We start from the raw sequence: 19918 nt of genomic DNA, 5'->3' as shown, positions 1-19918 counted from the left end.
CGGAGAGAATCCGTAAGGCGGGGAGAATCCGTAAGGTGGGGAGAATCTGTAAGGCCGGGAGAATCTCTAAGGCGGGGAGAATCTGTAAGGCCGGGAGAATCTCTAAGGCGGGGAGAATCTGTAAGGCCGGGAGAACCTATAAGGTGGGGAGAATCTGTAAGGCGGGGAGAACCTATAAGGCGGAGAGAATCCGTAAGGCAGGGAGAATCCGTAAGGCGGGGATAATCTGTAAGGCCGGGAGAATCTCTAAGGCGGGGAGAATCTGTAAGGCCGGGAGAACCTATAAGGTGGGGAGAATCTGTAAGGCGGGGAGAACCTATAAGGCGGAGAGAATCCGTAAGGCGGGGAGAATCCGTAAGGCGGGGAGAATCTGTAAGGCCGGGAGAATCTCTAAGGCGGGGAGAATCTGTAAGGCCGGGAGAATCTCTAAGGCGGGGAGAATCTGTAAGGCCGGGAGAACCTATAAGGTGGGGAGAATCTGTAAGGCAGGGAGAACCTATAAGGCGGAGAGAATCCGTAAGGCGGGGAGAATCCGTAAGGCGGGGAGAATCTGTAAGGCCGGGAGAATCTCTAAGGCGGGGAGAATCTGTAAGGCGGGGAGAATCCGTAAGGCTGGGAGAACCTATAAGGCGGAGAGAATCTGTAAGGCGGGGAGAATCCGTAAGGCTGGGAGAACCTATAAGGCGGAGAGAATCCGTAAGGCAGGGAGAATCCGTCAGACGGGGAGAATCTGTAAGGCGGGGAGAATCTGTAAGGCGGGGAGAATCCGTAAGGCTGGGAGAACCTATAAGGCGGAGAGAATCTGTAAGGCGGGGAGAATCCGTAAGGCTGGGAGAACCTATAAGGCGGGGAGAATCCGTAAGGCGGGGAGAATCTGTAAGGCGAGGAGAATCCATAAGACTGGGAGTACCTGTAAGGCGGTGAGAATCCGTAAGGCGGGGAGAATCCGTCAGAAGGGGAGAATCTGTAAGGCGGGGAGAATCTGTAAGGCGGGGAGAATCCGTAAGGCCGGGAGAACCTATAAGGCGGAGAGAATCTGTAAGGCGGGGAGAATCTGTAAGGCCGGGAGAATCTGTAAGGCGGGGAGAATCTGTAAGGCCAGGAGAACCTATAAGGTGGGGAGAATCTGTAAGGCGGGGAGAACCTATAAGGCGGAGAGAATCCGTAAGGCGGGGAGAATCCGTAAGGCTGGGAGAATCTGTAAGGCCGGGAGAACCTGTAAGGTGGGGAGAACCTATAAGGCGAAGAGAATCTGTAAGGCGGGGAGAATCCGTAAGGCGGGGAGAATCTGTAAGGCCGGGAGAACCTATAAGGTGGGGAGAATCTGTAAGGCGGGGAGAACCTATAAGGCGGAGAGAATCCGTAAGGCGGGGAGAATCTGTAAGGCGGGGAGAATCTGTAAGGCCGGGAGAATCTCTAAGGCGGGGAGAATCTGTAAGGCCGGGAGAATCTCTAAGGCGGGGAGAATCTGTAAGGCCGGGAGAACCTATAAGGTGGGGAGAATCTGTAAGGCGGGGAGAACCTATAAGGCGGAGAGAATCCGTAAGGCGGGGAGAATCCGTAAGGTGGGGAGAATCTGTAAGGCCGGGAGAATCTCTAAGGCGGGGAGAATCTGTAAGGCCGGGAGAATCTCTAAGGCAGGGAGAATCTGTAAGGCCGGGAGAACCTATAAGGTGGGGAGAATCTGTAAGGCGGGGAGAACCTATAAGGCGGAGAGAATCCGTAAGGCAGGGAGAATCCGTAAGGCGGGGAGAATCTGTAAGGCCGGGAGAATCTCTAAGGCGGGGAGAATCTGTAAGGCCGGGAGAACCTATAAGGTGGGGAGAATCTGTAAGGCGGGGAGAACCTATAAGGCGGAGAGAATCCGTAAGGCGGGGAGAATCCGTAAGGCGGGGAGAATCTGTAAGGCCGGGAGAATCTCTAAGGCGGGGAGAATCTGTAAGGCCGGGAGAATCTCTAAGGCGGGGAGAATCTGTAAGGCCGGGAGAACCTATAAGGTGGGGAGAATCTGTAAGGCGGGGAGAACCTATAAGGCGGAGAGAATCCATAAGGCGGGGAGAATCCGTAAGGCGGGGAGAATCTGTAAGGCCGGGAGAATCTCTAAGGCGGGGAGAATCTGTAAGGCCGGGAGAATCTCTAAGGCGGGGAGAATCTGTAAGGCCGGGAGAACCTATAAGGTGGGGAGAATCTGTAAGGCGGGGAGAACCTATAAGGCGGAGAGAATCCGTAAGGCGGGGAGAATCCGTAAGGCGGGGAGAATCTCTAAGGCGGGGAGAATCTGTAAGGCGGGGAGAATCTGTAAGGCGGGGAGAATCTGTAAGGCCGGGAGAATCTGTAAGGCGGGGAGAATCTGTCAGGCCAGGAGAATCTGTAAGACAGCAGCAGCAGTGGGTGGAAAGCTCTTGAGGACTGGGGACTCCTGCTCTCTGGGTTCTAAAGCATAACGAGGAGGAGTTCTGGAGCAGATGCAGGCGGGGGCTGCACCGCATGGGCCTGCACTGAATGCCCTCAGCTGTGTGCTTCGTCGGGGTTAGAGTGGTGAATTTTAGATTAGGCTTGTCTTAAACAATTTTTTTTTTTTGACACGGAGACACGTTCTGTTGCCAGGCTGGAGTGCGGTGGCGCCATCTTCGCTCACTGCAACCTCCGCCTCCCGGGTTCAAGTGATTCTCCTGCCTCAGCCTCCCGAGTAGCTGTGACAACAGGCGCACGTCACCACGCCCGGCTAATTTTTGTATTTTTAGTAGGGATGGGGTTTTGCCATGTTGACCAGGCTGGTCTCTATCTCTTGACCTCGTAATCTGCCTGCCTCAGTCTCCCAAAGTGCTGGGATTACAGGCATGAGTCACCATGCCCAGCGATACAGCACCATTTTTTTAAAAACTGTTAAAAAATGGTAAAGGCAAATACAGCATGATGACAACAGCAAGGGACAGAACACCTGGGGCTCCACGGCTCCCTCACACTCAGTTCCTTTTCTGTTTTTTGATTTTTTGCTTTGCTTTGTTTTGAGACGGAGTGTTGCTCTGTTGTCCCGGCTGGAGTGCAATAGTGTGATCTCAGCTCATCACAGCCTCCACCTCCCAGGTTCAAGCGATGGTCCTGCCTCAGCCTCTGAAATAGTGGGATTATAGGCACGTGCCACCTCATCGGACTAATTTTTGTATTTTTAGTAGCAGTGGAGTTTCACTGTGTTGGCCAGGCTGGTCTCAAACTCCCCACCTCAAGTGTTCTACCCACCTCAGCCACCCACAGTCCTGGGATTACAGGCATGAGCCGCTGTGCCTGGCCCATATTTTGTATTTTTAGTAGAGATAGGGTTTCACCATGTTGGCCAGGCTGCTTTCGAACTCCTGACCTTAGGTGATCTGCCCACCTTGGCCTCCCAAAATGCTGGCATCACAGGCGTGAGCCACCATGCCCAGCCACGCATGTGCACTTTCCTTTCCTGGCCATCCCACGTTTTTGGCCCAAACACCCCATCCCTACGTGATGTGAACTGACAGGGCCTGATGACATGGCCCCGTGGGCTCCTACTCCCCTGGACGCTCCTCCCAGCATGCAGTGGGGCCTTTGCTGTTGATGTCACGTGATTTCGAGAGACCCAGAGACCCTTCTGCTGCTGTTCATCCTCTTAGCCGAGGACCCCTGGAACATGCAGCCACGTCCCCACAGTGTCAGGAAGATGCAGCCCAGGTGCTTCGGTACCAGTACACATCAGGGTGGCCCATGATAGCAATGGATTATTTTGTTTTTTCTTTAAATGCAAACAGGGTCTCATATGTTGCCCAGGCTTGTCTCAAACTCTTGGGCCCGAGCAATTCTCCCACCCCCACCTTCCAGAGTTTCTGTAGAGACGACAACAGGTTCCCACACAGGTGCAGGAATAGTCGGGTGCCCTTGTCGACTCTGCCCAGTTCCCCCAGCATGGACGTTTTCCAAAACTATGGTGTCATCTACACCCCGGTACTGACCTGGGACGATCAGCGATCTTACTCCTGCTCTGCCATCACCCTGGTGAAGGAGCTCTGGGCTGATGTCAGTGTAGGGCTCTTCCAAACTAAGCAAACACTTGCGCTCAGATTTCATGTACACACAGGTTGTCATTTCTCTGAGATAAATGCCCAGAAGTTCAGCTGCCAAGTTACATGGGGGCCAGATGATCAGGTCTTTGAGAAACTGCCAAACAGCTCTTTGGAGTATTTGCACTGGCCCATGTCTTACATGCTTTGATGTTCTTATTCCAGGAGAAAGTTCAGAAGGACTCTCTGAGGCCTGAGGCTGCGCGGTACCTGGAGCGGCTGATCAAGCTGGGCCGGAGGAATGGGCTTCACCTCCCCAGAGAGACTCAGGAAGTGAGTGCTGAGTGTGGGGAGCGCCGGGCCAGGGGGGTTCTGGGAGCGGGACGTACAGGGCAGGGGAAGTGCTGGGCTCAGGGAGTACCGGGTGCAGGGAGTGCTGGGCGTGGGTAGTGCTTGGAATGCTGGGTGCAGGAAGTGCTTGGTCCCAGGGAGTGCTGGGTGCAGGGAGTACTGGGTATGGGGAGTGCTCAGTCCCAGGGAGTACTGGGTTTGGGTAGTGCTGGGTGCAGGGAGTGCTCAGTCCTAGGGAGTGCTGGGTGTGGGGAGTGCTCGGTTCTGGGGAGTACTGTGTGTGGGGAGTGCTGGGCGTGGTTGGTGAGGCTCCCGTGGCTTCCTGCTCCTGCCTCCTTGGGAGTGTCCTCCCTTTAAGGCTGACCCCCTAGCCTGATGTCCGTCTTTGTGCTGCCTGAGGACATGAACTCTGGCAAGGCAGGTACATGCAGACATGGGGCACAGAGGCTCAGTAACGACAGGAGCCCCTCCACTCGCTGCCCACTGTGCCTGATGTGGGCGTCTCAAGGGTGATGTGAATTAGTTGGTGCAGAGCTGGGAGGACAGCGCTGAAGTCAAGCGTCGTGTGTTAGCAGAATATCGGGGTTTGGTGATGCCAACAGAGCAGGGGTGACTGCCACTGAAGAGATGTTTGTCACAGTTCCCAGGAACTGGCAGCGTGCCACATGGGAAGCAGGGCTGGGTCAGGAGCTGTGCTCTGGGCAGGGCCTTCACTGTGGTCCTTTGTGAAGGCGTGGGCGTGGTGGGGAGTGCGATCAGTGGACCATGCCAGCCGGCCCTGGCATGGGGGCCGCCCTTCGTCGGGTACCTCGCCCTAGGGTGTTGGGGTCCAGTGGCTGTACCCCAGAGTGTAGGGGCTCGAGGCTGGTTGATTTGCATGAAAGATGTCTGCAGCGAGTTGCTGGCTGCCTCTGAGAGGGACTGTTTCTCCAGGGCCGGCAAGGCCCCCAGACGTCAAAGCATCAGAACACAAGCCCCTGACTCAGGATGGTGTGACCATGATGCGTGTTCCGTAGAGACTGTATTGGAATGCTGATCTCTCCCAGGGTGGCCACCTGGGCACTTGCTTTCCTGTGATGCTGGGCACCGGCCATGGCTCCCAGCCAGCCTGCGATGGTGCAGGTGAACTGAAAACAAAAGTTACATGAGGTTCGCAACACCTCCTGTCAAATAGTCTTTGCTTCAGCGATGACATCAGAATGTGGGCCGCTGTGAGCGTCCTGAGCACGGTTAAGGCAGGCCAGGTTGGCTGTGACGCTCTGCATGTTAGATAGTAAATACGTACATGATTTATGAGATTCTCAACTCACAATGGGTTTATTGGGACATACCCCCGTCCTAAGTCAAGGAGCGTCTGTCCAGGACGCTGCAGCATCTCTCAGGCTGCAGCCAGAGCCCCGTGGCTGTCCCTGTTCCTGTTATGTAAAGCTACAGCTCTCCTGATTAGGGCATCTCCACCTGACGGCTGAGGCAGCCACAACTCGGAGAGGCCGGTGCGTTTGTCAGTGAAACCAGCACTGATAAGAGCGGAGTCAGGGTCCCTCTCAGGACTCGGGACTGGGGGTCTCAGCTCAGCTGTAGCGGACAAGAGTCACAGTTATTTTTATTTATTTGTATATCTCTTTATAGAGGGAGTTACCCTCTGTCGCCCAGGGCGGAGTGCAGTGGTGCGATCTCAGCTCACTGCAGCCTCCGCCTCCTGGGTTCAAGCCATTCTCCTGCCTCAGCCTCCTGAGTAGCTGGGATTATAGGCGCCTGCCAACACACCTGGCTAATTATTCGTATTTTTTTGTAGAGATAGGGTTTCACCATGTTGGCCAGGCTGGTCTGAAACTCCTAACCTCAAGTGATTCACCCACCTCGGCCTCTCACACCACTGGGATTCCAGGCATGAGGCACCGTGCCACAGTTATTTTAAAAAGCCACCCAGCTTCTTGCACGCGCAGCATGTGTGGTCGAGTGCACGGCAGAAGCCACAAACTCTCCGACAAGGACCAGTGAGCAAGGAGGGCCAGAGGCAGCCCTGCATGGAGGGCAGAGGCCAGAAGAGGTGCCAGGTCCAGACCCAAGCGAGCAGAGTTCCCGGTGTTCCTGCGGGCTCTTCGGGCCAACGCTGTTGGCACATTGAGTCTCCAGAGCCTTCCCTGGCATTGCTGGGTTTGTCTGCATGAGATGGTGAGAGAGGGAGACAGAATCGCCCAGCAGTCTCTCCCGGGAGAGGCCCAGCAAGCCCTCGGCTGGTTGTGAGCCAGGGGCCTGCCTGACAAGCAAAACCGTGGGCACAGTTTCTAGCCCCCGCCGCACTCTGTCCCATGGGTGAGCATTTCTGCTCCGGCCCCGTGGAGTTGGGCTCCAGACCTGCCTGGCGGAGCTTCCAGAGGGAAGATCTGAGTCAAAGCCCGGCCCTGCTGCCAGCCTGTCATGTGTCACATGCCCTCAAGCCAGGTGCTGCTCACACAGTGGTCGGCTCCTAGCCCTCAAGGCTACCAGCGGGGCCCCTCTAGACTGAGTTCTTAGTTGGTATCCCCTATCACCAGGGTCGATTTTTAGCTGTTTCTAAAACCCCCTTTACCAGATAAGGGATAAAATGTTCAAAAGCTGCCAGACACAGTGACTCATGCCTGTAATTCCAGCACTTTGAGAGGCTGAGTTGGGAGGATCGCTTGAGCCCAGGAGTTCAAAACCAGCCTGAGCAACACGGTAAAACCCCAACTCTACCAAACGTATATAAATTAGCTGGGCGTAGTGGTGTGTACCTGTAGTCCTAACTACTCAGGAGGCTGAAGCAGGAGGATGCATAAAGCTGGGAGGTTGAGGCTGCAGTGAGCTGAGATTGCCTCTGCACTCCAGCCTGAGCAACAGAGTGAGACCGCCATCTCAGGAAAGTGTTGACAAGCTTAGACTGTAGGCTCTGAAAGTGATTCCTGAGTGGATAGGAAGGTCTGAGGCCTTCTTGGCCAGGGCCACACCTGACAGACGGGAGCACAGCCCTGAGGCTACCCAAGGTCACCCAGCTCCGCAGCCTCGTGGTCTCCGTGTCTGTCCGTTCTCTGCCTCCCGCCTCACTCTTTCATCCCTGGTGGTCTCTTCTTTCTGCCTCGTTCTTGGGGAAATCCCTTAGCCCTAGGTGGGAGCGTTCCCAGGACTTTGCGTCTTCCTGTGGCTCCCGCTCTGGTCTCTCCCTCCTCTCACGCCTCGCCTTTCTCTCCAGAAAATCAAAAGCATCAAGAAGAAGCTGAGCCTCCTGTGCATCGACTTCAACAAGAACCTGAACGAGGACACGACCTTCCTGCCCTTCACGGTGGAGGAGCTGGGTAGGGACCAGGCGTGGGGGGTGGGCAGCTGTGGGTCCTGGGACTCACTGCAGGGCTGGCAGGCCCTCAGGCCAAGCTTCCTCCCGCGGGCTTCTGCGGTGGAGGGTGGAGGGAGGCCAAGCCACCTGCATCTGACCCGCTGGGACGAGGGCTTTCCTCACCTGGTACACTCCGGCTGAGGTCTGTCTGACCAAGATTCCACCCTAATGGCAAATGCCTCTGGCAGTGGCGGGAGCCCAGGCCAGATGGGGCAGCCAAGGGTGCCAGTGTCAGCAATGGCCCTGAGGCAGCCAGAACTTTCTCTTGAGACCCCACTTCCTGCCTTTTTTAAATTTATTTAGAGATGCATTCTTGCTCTGTTGTCCGGGCTGGAGTGCAGTGGTGTGATCTCAGCTCACTGCAACTTCCGCCCCCTGGTCAAGTGATTCTCCTGCCTCAGTCTACTGAGTAGCTGGGATTACAGACGCATGGCATCACACCCGGCTCATTTTTGTGTGTGTAGTAGAGACAGAGTTTCGCCGTGTTGGCCAGGCTAGTCTTGAACTCCTGGGCTCAGGTGGTCCTCCCACCTCGGCCTCCCAAAGTGCTGGGATTACAGGCATGAGCCACAGTGAGGCTGGGCCAGAATATTCTAATGAATGCTGTAGAATATAATGTCTAGTTCTAGACTCTAACTGTGGTTGCCTCTGAGGTGACGGGTGGGGACAAGGCCCTTATGGTCCGAGGCCTCCTTGGGTGGCTTGATGTGCAGTGACCCGGGCGCACGTTCCCTGAAGGAGCGGTCACAGGTTGACACCACAGCGCTTGGCTTAGCCCCTCACAGCCCCGCTGGGTCTCAGGCAGCGCGTCTACACAAGGGAGAGAAGTCAGCCTACAATCTGCAGTAACGTACATTTCCCAGCCCCAGGGACCCAGCCCCTGCAACTCAGTGGGTGCACTGCACCCACACCATCCCCATGGCCATCCACATTATCCCTGCTGTCACCCACACCATCCTCGCTGTCACCCACACCGTCCCCACCGTCACCTACACCATCACCCACACCGTCCCCACCACACCCACACCATCATCCACACCATCCCCACCGTCACCTACACCATCACCCACACCGTCCCCACCACACCCACACCATCATCCACACCATCCCCACCGTCACCTACACCATCACCCACACCATCCCCACCACACCCACACCATCACCCACACCATCCCCACCACACCCACACCATCACCCACACCGTCCCCCCCACACCCACACCATCACCCACACCATCCCCACCGTCACCTACACCATCACCCACACCATCCCCACCGTCACCTACACCATCACCCACACCATCCCCACCGTCACCTACACCATCACCCACACCGTCCCCACCGTCACCCACACCATCACCCACACCATCCCCACCGTCACCCACACCCTCCCCACCGTCACCCACACCCTCCCCACTGTCACCACAGTCTCCCACACCATCCCCGCAGGGCTGTTCCTCCCACCTGCTCGTGTTACCAAGCAGAAGGGCTCGATGCCCAGTGTGCTAGAAGCAAGTGCTGTGGCACCAAGTTTTTGAGAAAACGAAAGCTTTTCATCGCAAGTGGCTCCCCAGGAGACTGGGCGTCCAGCTCACATCTGCCTCCTGTGCCAGCTTTCAGGCAGTGCTTTGATTAGAGAAGGTTTAGAGGCGGGTTCTGGGGTTAGCAGGTGATGGGTGGACGGAAAGGGGAGGAGGTCGGGAAGGTCCTCGGGCGCACATGGTTGTCTGTCCATGCCAGCACACAGGTCCGGTGCAGATCCTGGGGAAGTTGGTCTGAAGTGCAGCAGAAGCTCAGTCAGTCGGCGTCAGCAAAGCTGGTTCTGCAGACTCCGCTGGGTAATGGTGTCAGCAGGCTGGTTCTGCAGAGTGCTGGGGCACATGGGTTCCCCGATCGCAGCCAGCTGTGTTCTCTTGTCAGCGTTTCAGCTGCTGCTTTTCACATTTGCCATCCTGCACACTCAAGAGCGTGTGTTGGGTTTGGTGTCTAACTCTTTGGGCCGCCGTTCCGTTTGTCCAGCCTGAAGGGCCTCCCGTGCAGGTGGCTTGAGTCCCACATGGTGGGTGATGGTGGCACATGCCTGGGAAAGGGGTGGTCCCCCCAGGCTCTCCACTGCCCCGGGGCCTATTTCCCTTTGAGTCAGTCATTTGTCAGGAGACGCTTAGTCCCTTTTCTTTTGCTTACAACAGAAGACCTAAAGCCGAATAGTTTATAAGAAGAGGAATTAACTTGCCACAGCTCTGGAGGCTAAGAGGTCCCAGGTCAAGGGGCCGTATCTGATGAGGGCCTTCTTCCTGGTGGGGACTCTGGAGCCGTGAGGGGGCCAGGGTGTCACCTGGTGAGAGGAGGTGGCTGAGCGAGCCTGCCCAGGTCTCCTCCTCTCCTCACAAAGCCCCAGTCCCACTGCTACATTAATCCATCAATCCCTTCCTTAGTCCATGAATCCATGAATGGATTCATCCATTCCTGAAGGCGGAGCCCACATGACCTGGTTGCCTGTTAAAGGTCCCAGCACCCAATATCACCATCCACCAACACCCCCATCCCCCAGTACCACTGTCCCCAATACCCAAATCCCCCAACAACACCGTCTTCAAATGCCGTTGTCCCCCAATAATGCTGGCCCCCAATCGCCATTCCCCAACATCACCATCCCCCCAACGCCACCATCTCCCAACGCCCTATCCCTCAGCACCCCAGTGCCCCATCCCCCAGCACTGCCATCCCCCCAACGCCCCCATCCCCCAGCGCCCCAGTGCCCCAGCGCCCATCCCCCAGCACTGCCATCCCCCCAGTGCTCCCATCCCCCAGCGTCTCCATCCCCCAGCGCCCCCATCCCCCAGCACCCCAGTGCCCCAGCGCCCATCCCCCAGCACTGCCATCCCCTCAACGCCACCATCCCCCAGCACCGCCATCTCCCCAGCACTGCCACCCCGAATGCTGCCATCTCTGGGATTAAGTTCCTTGTGTGTTTTGGAGTGGATGCCCCCACCTAGACCGGAGACCTGTGAGTGTCGATCACTCGCACTTCTCACGCACTCAGTGCTGCATCCATAGGTGACTTTTGCTGCCCTCATCCTTCCGAGCGTTAGTCATCCTGCTGTGACTCCGAACCTTCCTCCTTGCCCGTTTTTTTACTGATCTGTTTCTCTCCCTGCCGTGTGCATGAGGCTCCCGTCTTATTCCCAGGTTATCATCCATTACTATTTATCTCAGTGCTCAAATCGTTCCACACCAACCCTCGGGAGCCCCTCCAGACAGTCCCCGTGTCCTTGGAATGCACCTGCTGTCCTCTGAGCCTGCTCTTACTATTGGACACGTGGTGCCGCTGGCTCATCCGTGCTCTCTCTGCCCCAGAGCTCAGATGAGCCATTTCTTGGAGGAGCCGTGGTGCCTTTGAGTGGAGGGTGATTCAGGAAGCAGAATCTGGGCCCCAGGTGTGTTCATCGCTGCTGGGGAGCAGCATTCCTGGACGCTGTCAACAGAGTCAGGGAGCAGATGCGCATCTCTGCGTCACCCATGGGCACACGTACTCTTCTCTTCTGTGTCTGTATATAAAACCCACAAGTGCCACGGAGCATGGTGGGGCACACCTGTGGTCCCAGCTACTCGGGAGGCTGAGGCAGGAGGCTTGCTTGAGCCTGGGAGTTCAAGGCCACAGTGAACTTGATCGCACTACTGCATTCCAGCCTGGGCAACAGAGCAAGACCCTGTTTCTAAAAACATTAAAACTTTGACGAGTGCACTTTACAGCTTGACTTCCAGTCCAGCACTGCTGAGCCACTCTGGCCGTCTCCCTTGCTGTCTTTAACTCGCGTCTCTGACCGTCAGCTGTCACTCCTGGCTGACACACTGTTGAGATGGAGCGATGCTGTTTGAAGGCCCCTGCTCCTTGGAAAGGAAGATGTGCAGGTCTCAGGAGGCCACTCTTTCCCTTCGTCTCCTCCCAACCCACCCCCGCCGCAGAACCCAGCTGGGACATTGGAAGCTGAGCTCAGCCCGCTGAGTCCCTGGGCAGACATTGCCAGGCCGGTGCTGGTGCCGGCGTGCAAATGGGGAGGTGGGGCTCTGCCACATGGGACTCTTGGTTCCCTCGTCACCACCCACCCCCACGGGCTGATCTCCCAGAATGTCCCCCATCGGCCACCAGCCCCTCATCCCGATCATTCTTTCTCACCCTTACCACCCTGGAGGGCAGGGTGAGCCAGTCTTTGTGTCAAAGCTGCGAACCTAAGGCATGGTGGCCTTGGCGTCTCCCGAGCCGTGAGGTGGGAGTCGTGGAGGGTTTCAGTGTGGGGTGCTGCTGCCCCCATCTCCCCTGGGGCTGTTGGCTGGGGAGCCAGGTGGGAGACTGTGGCTGCTGGGCAGCGGGGTGGGCTGTGTCCGGCCAGGGGTTTGTGGGTGGAGAAAGGCCGGCAGGGCTGCTGTGAGCAGCTCTGGGAGCAGGGATTGGGTCTGTCTGAGGGACGCGCCTGGAAGTGGATGCGCAGCGGGGCTGCGTGCTGGCAGCCACTCTTCCTGCCGACTCCTCCCTTCACACGTGGGGGTGGCAGCAGCACCCTGGAAGCTCACGCTGTCCAGGGGTTGAGCCGGATTTAGCTTTAACCCCTCCGGGGTAGGAGATCTGCTCTGGGGGTGCTGGGGGTTTCCTGGTGGGGTTAGAGGGGGACCTGGCGGCGGGTGGTGGCCGGGCTGTGGCTGCTCCCTCAGGGCCCCCTTGTAGTTTTTCGGGCAGAAGGGAAGCCCACCCCTCTGCTTTGACAGGACTGTTCTGTCCCCATAGGAGGGCTCCCCGAGGACTTTCTCAACTCCCTGGAGAAGACGGAGGACGGCAGGTTGAAGGTCACCCTCAAGTACCCCCATTACTTCCCCCTCCTGAAGAAATGCCACGTGCCAGAGACCAGGAGGAAAGTGGAGGAGGCCTTCAACTGCCGGTGTAAGGAGGTGAGAAGGTGCGGCTGGGGCCCCAGGGACTGTGGGGCTGAAGCTTGTGGGGCTTGTCGGCCGCGCACGTGTGAGGCACTTCCCAATCTCCTTGGCCAGGCTCATTGGCCAGCAGAGGTCTCCCTGTGGGGCTCTGCCGCCCCCTGGGGTTGTCTATGCTGGGCTCCACCTAGACCCTGGGGCCACAGCTCAGGGCCCAGTTCATCCTTCCCGAGCTGACGCTCCTGCTGCTGCTCTGAGCATCTGGCCACACGCAGGTGTCCTCTCTCCCTTATCTGGAGCCGCCCAGGTCATTCCTTTGGTCTGACATGGCGGTGCCCAGGCCTGAGCCTGGGTCCACAGGTGGGTCGTGACTGGGCCTTCTCGCTGTGACCTGGCGCCAGACGGCCATTCCCACATGGACTCGTGTAACTGTCCCCGGCGCCATGGTGTGGTCAGGTGACCTCTGCACTTCTCCCGTCTGGCATCTGGAACAGTGGGCCTTGGTAGTCTCCTGACCACACCATGTTGGTGCTCATGTGGCCAGCGAAAGGGGCTGGGGGACAGGCAGGCACTGATCACTGCCAATCGCTGCAGGGGAACGGGGTGGGGCACCAATCACTGAGAGGAAGACAGGTGGGCGCCAATCACTGCAGGGGAACGGGGTGGGGCACCAATCACTGAGAGGAAGACAGGCGGGCCCCAATCACTGCAGGGGAACGGGGTGGGGCACCAATCACTGAGAGGAAGACAGGCGGGCCCCAATCACTGCAGGGGAACGGGGTGGGGCACCAATCACTGAGAGGAAGACAGGCGGGCCCCAATCACTGCAGGGGAACGGGGTGGGGCACCAATCACTGAGAGGAAGACAGGCGGGCCCCAATCACTGCAGGGGAACGGGGTGGGGCACCAATCACTGAGAGGAAGACAGGCGGGCCCCAATCACTGCAGGGGAACGGGGTGGGGCACCAATCATTGAGAGGAAGACAGGCGGGCCCCAATCACTGCAAGGGAACGGGGTGGGGCACCAATCACTGAGAGGAAGACAGGCGGGCCCCAATCACTGCAGGGGAACGGGGTGGGGCACCAATCACTGAGAGGAAGACAGGTGGGCCCCAATCACTGCAGGGGAACGGGGTGGGGCACCAATCACTGAGAGGAAGACAGGCGGGCGCCATTCACCGCAGGGGACAGCGGACAGTGGACAGGCGGGCACAGATCACTGTAGGGTGATGGGCAGGCACCGGTCACTGCAGAGGAGGGCTCCTTGCTGGTCAGGGGCCAGGACCGTGGTTGGTTCAAATGCGGGGCCTGCCCTTCTACATGTTGGCAGTGAATTCTCGTTGCTGTACGCCTGAGTAGGCAGACCCATGGACTGGGTGGACCTCAACTTCCCGAGCGCACCTTGGAAGGTCAACTGGGCAGGGGTCCGAGCCCTACGAGTCCTCATTTCTAAATACTGTCCTGGTCCCCAAGGTTGGGTGCTAGTGGCAGAGTGAGGGCCGGGCCAAGAGAGAGTACATGGGCGGGCTGAGTTCCAGGTCCCAGAGCATGTGCCGCCTCAGAGACTTTGCTGCTGGTGGTCGGCCTGGCCCCCCTTGACTGGCAGCTCTGCATGCACCTGCCTGGTCACAGCTGGGTTCCCTGTGGAACCAGTGTGCTGATGGGCACATCTGTCATATTTCTCCCCCCACCCCCTTGGTCAGCAATGCCAGTCCCTGGAGGTGAGGCTGCGTGCGTGTCACGTGCCGGTGGAGATGGGCAGAGCCCTGAGACTGGGAGCCAGGGCCTGGACATGGGGGTATCCCCATGTGCAGCAGTGATGCCCTCAGAGGCTCCTCAGATAGTCCCCCGCAACATACTACATTCTGTGCACACAGCCCCCGTGCCCATACCACGTTCTGTGTGAGGCCTTAGAGTCATTTACACTAAGGCTTATAATGACACTCGTGGTGTGACCAGAAAGGCTGTGTAGTGACACAGCCAGAGAGGGGCAGGGGCCGGAGGCCAGACATGGGATGAGCCCCTGGCCCTGGAGGCGGAGGGAGTGGCACCCTGGCCGACAGCACGGTGATATCGGTTGCAGGAGAACTGCGCCATCCTCAAGGAGCTGGTGACACTGCGGGCCCAGAAGTCCCGCCTGCTGGGGTTCTGCACGCATGCTGACTATGTCCTGGAGATGAACATGGCCAAGACCAGCCAGACCGTGGCCACCTTCCTAGGTAGCCCTTCTTTCTCCTCCACCGGGGTCCCTGTGGCGAAGGTTCTCAGAGTCATCCCCGGGGGCAGTTGGTGCTATCCCTAGAGCCCTGTTCTTCCCCTCCATGAAGAGGGACTTCCGACCCCTGCCCTGGCTCCCTCACTCCCCTGGAGGGACCCTCAGAACAGGGAAGCGCCCAGGCCCTGGTGTCAGTCCCATGCCTGCACCGATCCCTCCGCCCCCTCGTCCTGAGCGTGAGGATAATGGGCCCTGCGAGGGGTTGCTGAGAGCTGCGGGCCCTCCCTTCCAGACGGACGGGGAGCCTGATGAAGTTGTGGCTGCGGGCAGGAGAACCTAGAGCCATGGAGGAGCCTGCAGGGCGAGACACCCACCTTTTGCCCTCCCCGCAGATGAGCTGGCAGAGAAGCTGAAGCCCCTGGGGGAGCAGGAGCGCGAGGTGATTCTGGAGCTGAAGCGTGCTGAGTGCGAGCGCCGGGGCCTGACCTTCGACGGGCGCATCCATGCCTGGGACATGCGCTACTACATGAACCAGGTGGAGGAGACGCGCTACCGCGTGGACCAGAACCTGCTCAAGGAGTACTTCCCCGTGCAGGTGGTCACGCAGGGGCTGCTGGGCATCTACCAGGAGCTGCTGGGGCTGGCCTTCCACCAGGAGGAGGGCGCTGGCGCCTGGCACGAGGATGTGCGGCTCTACACAGCCAGGGACGCAGCCTCGGGGGAAGTGGTCGGCAAGTTCTACCTGGACCTGTACCCGCGGTGGGTGAGGGCAGGGGGGCGGGGGGCGTGCCCAGGCCCTGGGTCTCCTCAGAGCCCGCACTCCTGTCTGAGTAGCGCCCATGGGCACACCACGGGGGCCGAAAATGCAGCTGTCCTGTTTCCACTCTCACGTGGCCACCCAGACAGGGCACAGCTCTGCCCAGGCCAGAGTCCTTTAGGGGAGGGATGGCAGCTGGACCGGGCCGTGGTTTTCATGCTGCCCGGTGCCAAGTTGCTTCTGCTGAGAGGGAGGTTTAGAACCTCAGAGGTGCCCAGTGGTCTGGGTTATAAGTCAAGTGGGTTGAGGGATGTGGAGTCGGGGACTCAAGTGCCCACAGGACTTGACGCTGCCTCCACCCCCAAGGGAAGGGAAGTATGGGCACGCGGCCTGCTTTGGCCTGCAGCCTGGCTGCCTGCGGCAGGATGGGAGCCGCCAGATCGCCATCGCGGCCATGGTGGCCAACTTCACCAAGCCCACGCCCGACGCGCCCTCGCTGCTGCAGCACGACGAGGTGGAGACCTACTTCCACGAGTTTGGGCACGTGATGCACCAGCTCTGCTCCCAGGTGGGTGTGGGGCCCGGGCAGGGGCAGGGGCTGGGACTGCCTGTGGTCAGTGGGGCCCGAGCTCGGGGCTTCAGCTTCCGGCTCTCTCTGCACCCACCTGGTAGCTCCTTCATCCTATGCCACCTGAAGATGGCGGCTCCTTCTCATGCCTGTGTCCTGGGGCTGCCCCAGCAAAACACCACAGACCAGGGCTTAGACAAAGAGCGTGTATGTCCTCCTGGTCCTGGAGGCTGGAGTCTGCGGTCATGTCGTCAGCAGGGCTGGCTCCCTCGAGCCCATCCTCGGCCTGCAGACACCGCCTCCTCCGTGTCCTCATGCGCTTGTCCTTCTGTGTGGGTCCTCAGCTCCTCCTGCAGGGCCCCCAGGCATGCTACCTTAGTGACCTCCTTAGACATCCAGTTTCCAAGTACAGTCACATCTGGCCGGGCGCAGCGGCTCACACCTGTAATGCCAGCACTTTGAGAGGCAGAGGTGGGCAGATCACCTGAGGTCAGGAGTTCAGGACCAGCCTGGCCAACATGGTGCCATCTTGTGGCAAGCATCTTTCCTGGCACACAGCTGTCATTCCTCGGAAAAGCTCTGTCCTGTGAAGGCGCTGAGAACCCTGAGAAGCACACATGTAGCTGTCCCTCCCTGGGGACCCAGGACTGGGCTCCCATGAGCCTTTGGTCATGTGTTTGCCCACTGATCAATCCAGAGCCTTACTGTGTGTGTTTTGGGTTCAAGATGCCTTATTGCTGTGCGGCGCTGGCAGGTTCACGTCAAACACATGGCCAGCGGCTCTGTCACCCGTGCCTGAACGCAGCTCGCACACACAGGGTGTCCCCGTGTGGCTCATGGTGACCTCCTGGCGCTGAGGGGCACGAGACAGTGCTCTGCACAATGCTTGGGGCCTAAACAGCAAAATCACTGAGAGCACAAAAATGCAAAAAGCGTGCCCCCTACACTGAGGAAAGCACCCTTGCTCACAGAATGAGCGGAAGCGTGAAGACAGAGCGTGCCCCGTCTGAGGAGCGCTGCAGTGCTGGCCTCTGGGGCTACCGGGGATCTTGGTAGGCGAGTTAGAGAACACGGAGTCCAGAATGAGGATCGACCGTGTGTCCGCCTTTCCTGGCTTCCCTGCCGTGGTGTTTGCACGGGGCTCAGAGCCAACACACGCATGGGCGCGTCCGCGCAGGAGCACACACACGGGCCTGGAGCCTGCCTTGCCTGCTGCTCTCTCCCTGACCCCGGGGCCTGGCACGGCGAGTCCCTCTGTGCAGTCAGTCATCGGGATGAGGAGCGTGGCTGTGCAGTCCTTGGAAAAGCCTTGGTGTCGCAGAGAGGACCTCAAGGATCACCCAGGGGTTCCCTGGCCGTCGGCTGCCAGCCACGGTTCCTGCGGGACTGGGTCAAAGGTTGTGCTTTTCCGGAAGGTTCCACACACGCAAGCAGGGAGACGCAGCACACCTCGCAGTGTCCTCATGCAGACCTGGCCGTCCCCAGCTCCCAACTGCACTGGCTTCTCTGCCCCTCGGGTACAAAGCTTTCAGGGAACAGTGGCTCTGTGGATGGGGAGAAGCGTGGGTGGCCTCCAGGGACAGGCGTGTGGCTGGCATCTTCAGGTGTCTTGCTGGCACAGGCAGATGGCAACAGCCCAGGGGCCTGCGGGTCCCAGTCGTTTTCCAGGTTTGGGGTGGGAGGGCCGGGCCCAGTGCTTCACCTGTGCACCTGGCATGTTTGCACTGTGGCAGCTGACACAGGCCAGGCTGGCGGGAACGGGCGTTCAGAGTCTGCCCACCCCCACAGGCGGAGTTCGCCATGTTCAGTGGTACCCACGTGGAGCGGGACTTCGTGGAGGCGCCGTCGCAGATGCTAGAGAACTGGGTGTGGGAGAAGGAGCCACTGCTGCGGATGTCCCGGCACTACCGCACGGGCAGCGCGGTGCCCCAGGAGCTCCTGGAGAAGCTCATTGAGTCCCGGCAGGCCAACACGGGTGTGTGCACCCACCCTGTCTCGGGGAGGGCGCTTGGCCCAGGGGTGGTGGCACCCAGCCAGGGCTTGGCACGTTCCCCAGGGGGGTCAGAGCTCTGGACAGTGGGCTGGGGCAGGTGCAGAGGCCAGCTCCCTCCTCCCCTCCTGCCCAGGTCTCTTCAACCTGCGCCAGATCGTCCTCGCCAAGGTAGACCAGGCCCTGCACACACAGACAGACGCAGACCCCGCTGAGGAGTATGCACGGCTCTGCCAGGAGATCCTCGGGGTCCCAGCCACACCAGGTAGCCACCCTGGAGCTGGGCGCACCCTGGAATTTGAGGCCTCAGCCGCGTCCCGGGAGGGTGAAGGGAGTTGGTCCCCATGCTTCACTTCACAAGTGCAGGAGTTTCTGCTGGGGAGCCACGGAGCGTGTCCCAGGCTCCTCGGGGACAGCCCCAGCTGAGACGAGCTGCAGGCCCAGGGTCAGGGGTGGGTGTGCAGCCCAGCCCCGAGGAGGAGTCCGTTCTCTGGACCCTTTGCTTTTAATGAAGCTAGTGTTTCGTTGATTCAAATTTGTGATACACGCTTTATGAAAAGCCTGGGAAAGTACAGGAAGGACTAGGAATTTCAGGTCCTGACGGGAGGAAGTGGGTCCTGTGTTGATTCGCACCTGTTCTTCCTGCGTGCACGTGTGTTCATACGCACTAGAGAGGATCATGATGTGTGAACACACGTGATACATAAACACAGCATGATTTTAACATGTGTTTTGTGGGTTTACTGTTCCATAGACTTTAAAACAATCTTTCTGAAGCATTTGAAGCAGTGTGTCCTATGCTGTTGCATAGACGTGCCTTAGTTTATTGATGCAGTCTCGTAACGGGGACTTTTGCACCGTGGCTCAGCCTGGGATTTTGGTGGGGGCTGATGGGGATAGCCACCGAGGAGGGAGTTTGGGGAGTTTGTTGCAGCTGACAGTTCCGTTCAATGAGCTCCTGTCCTTCCAGGAGAGAGGCAGAGACTTGTGGCCCTCACCTCTTGGCTGGGCTCTGGTTCTAGACATTATCTGGCTGGTTCTGACCCTCGCTGTGATCCTCTGGCTTCTCCCTGTTCCAGGCAGAGGTCTCAGGAGTCTGGCTGGATGTCCTCACCTTGGGGAGGAGCACGGGGTGGGGGCTGCAGTGTGAACCCTGCCATGTGTCTGTTCCAGGAACCAACATGCCCGCCACCTTCGGCCACCTGGCGGGCGGCTACGATGCCCAGTACTACGGGTACCTGTGGAGCGAGGTGTACTCCATGGACATGTTCCACACGCGCTTCAAGCAGGAGGGCGTCCTGAACAGCAAGGTACATGGGGACCGGGGTCCGGGGAGGGCGTCCTGAACAGCAAAGGTACATGGGGACCGGGGTCCGGGGAGGGCGTCCTGAACAGCAAAGGTACATGGGGACCGGGGTCCGGGGAGGGCGTCCTGAACAGCAGGGTACGCGGGGACCGGGGTCCGGGGAGGGCGTCCTGAACAGCAGGGTACGCGGGGACCGGGGTCCGGGGAGGGCGTCCTGAACAGCAGGGTACGCGGGGACCGGGGTCCGGGGAGGGCGTCCTGAACAGCAGGGTACGCGGGGACCGGGGTCCGGGGAGGGCGTCCTGAACAGCAGGGTACGCGGGGACCGGAGTCCGGGGAGGGCGTCCTGAACAGCAGGGTACGCGGGGACCGGGGTCCGGGGAGGGCGTCCTGAACAGCAGGGTACGCGGGGACCGGGGTCCGGGGAGGGCG

General features: G+C 59.1%; 1 protein-coding gene across 1 annotated transcript in view; it reads left to right on the top strand.

Annotated features, from left to right (window-relative positions):
• Nucleotides 1–19918, top strand: part of THOP1 (thimet oligopeptidase 1) — a 33309-nt gene that overhangs the window by 9763 nt on the left and 3628 nt on the right. Inside the window, exons 4-12 of the mRNA XM_012436224.3 lie at nt 4248–4355; nt 7585–7687; nt 12508–12668; nt 14734–14869; nt 15258–15624; nt 15989–16190; nt 17979–18165; nt 18317–18445; nt 19354–19490. Coding sequence (XP_012291647.2) covers nt 4248–4355; nt 7585–7687; nt 12508–12668; nt 14734–14869; nt 15258–15624; nt 15989–16190; nt 17979–18165; nt 18317–18445; nt 19354–19490 — 1530 coding nt within the window. The remainder of the gene's footprint in view (nt 1–4247; nt 4356–7584; nt 7688–12507; nt 12669–14733; nt 14870–15257; nt 15625–15988; nt 16191–17978; nt 18166–18316; nt 18446–19353; nt 19491–19918) is intronic.

This window comes from Aotus nancymaae, unplaced genomic scaffold (genome assembly GCF_030222135.1).
Source record: "Aotus nancymaae isolate 86718 unplaced genomic scaffold, 86718_ANA_hifiasm-v0.15.2.pri h1tg000028l, whole genome shotgun sequence".
Classification (NCBI taxonomy): domain Eukaryota; kingdom Metazoa; phylum Chordata; class Mammalia; order Primates; family Aotidae; genus Aotus; species Aotus nancymaae.
Note: the sequence above shows the minus strand (reverse complement) of the source record. Positions and strands in the feature narration are given on the sequence as shown.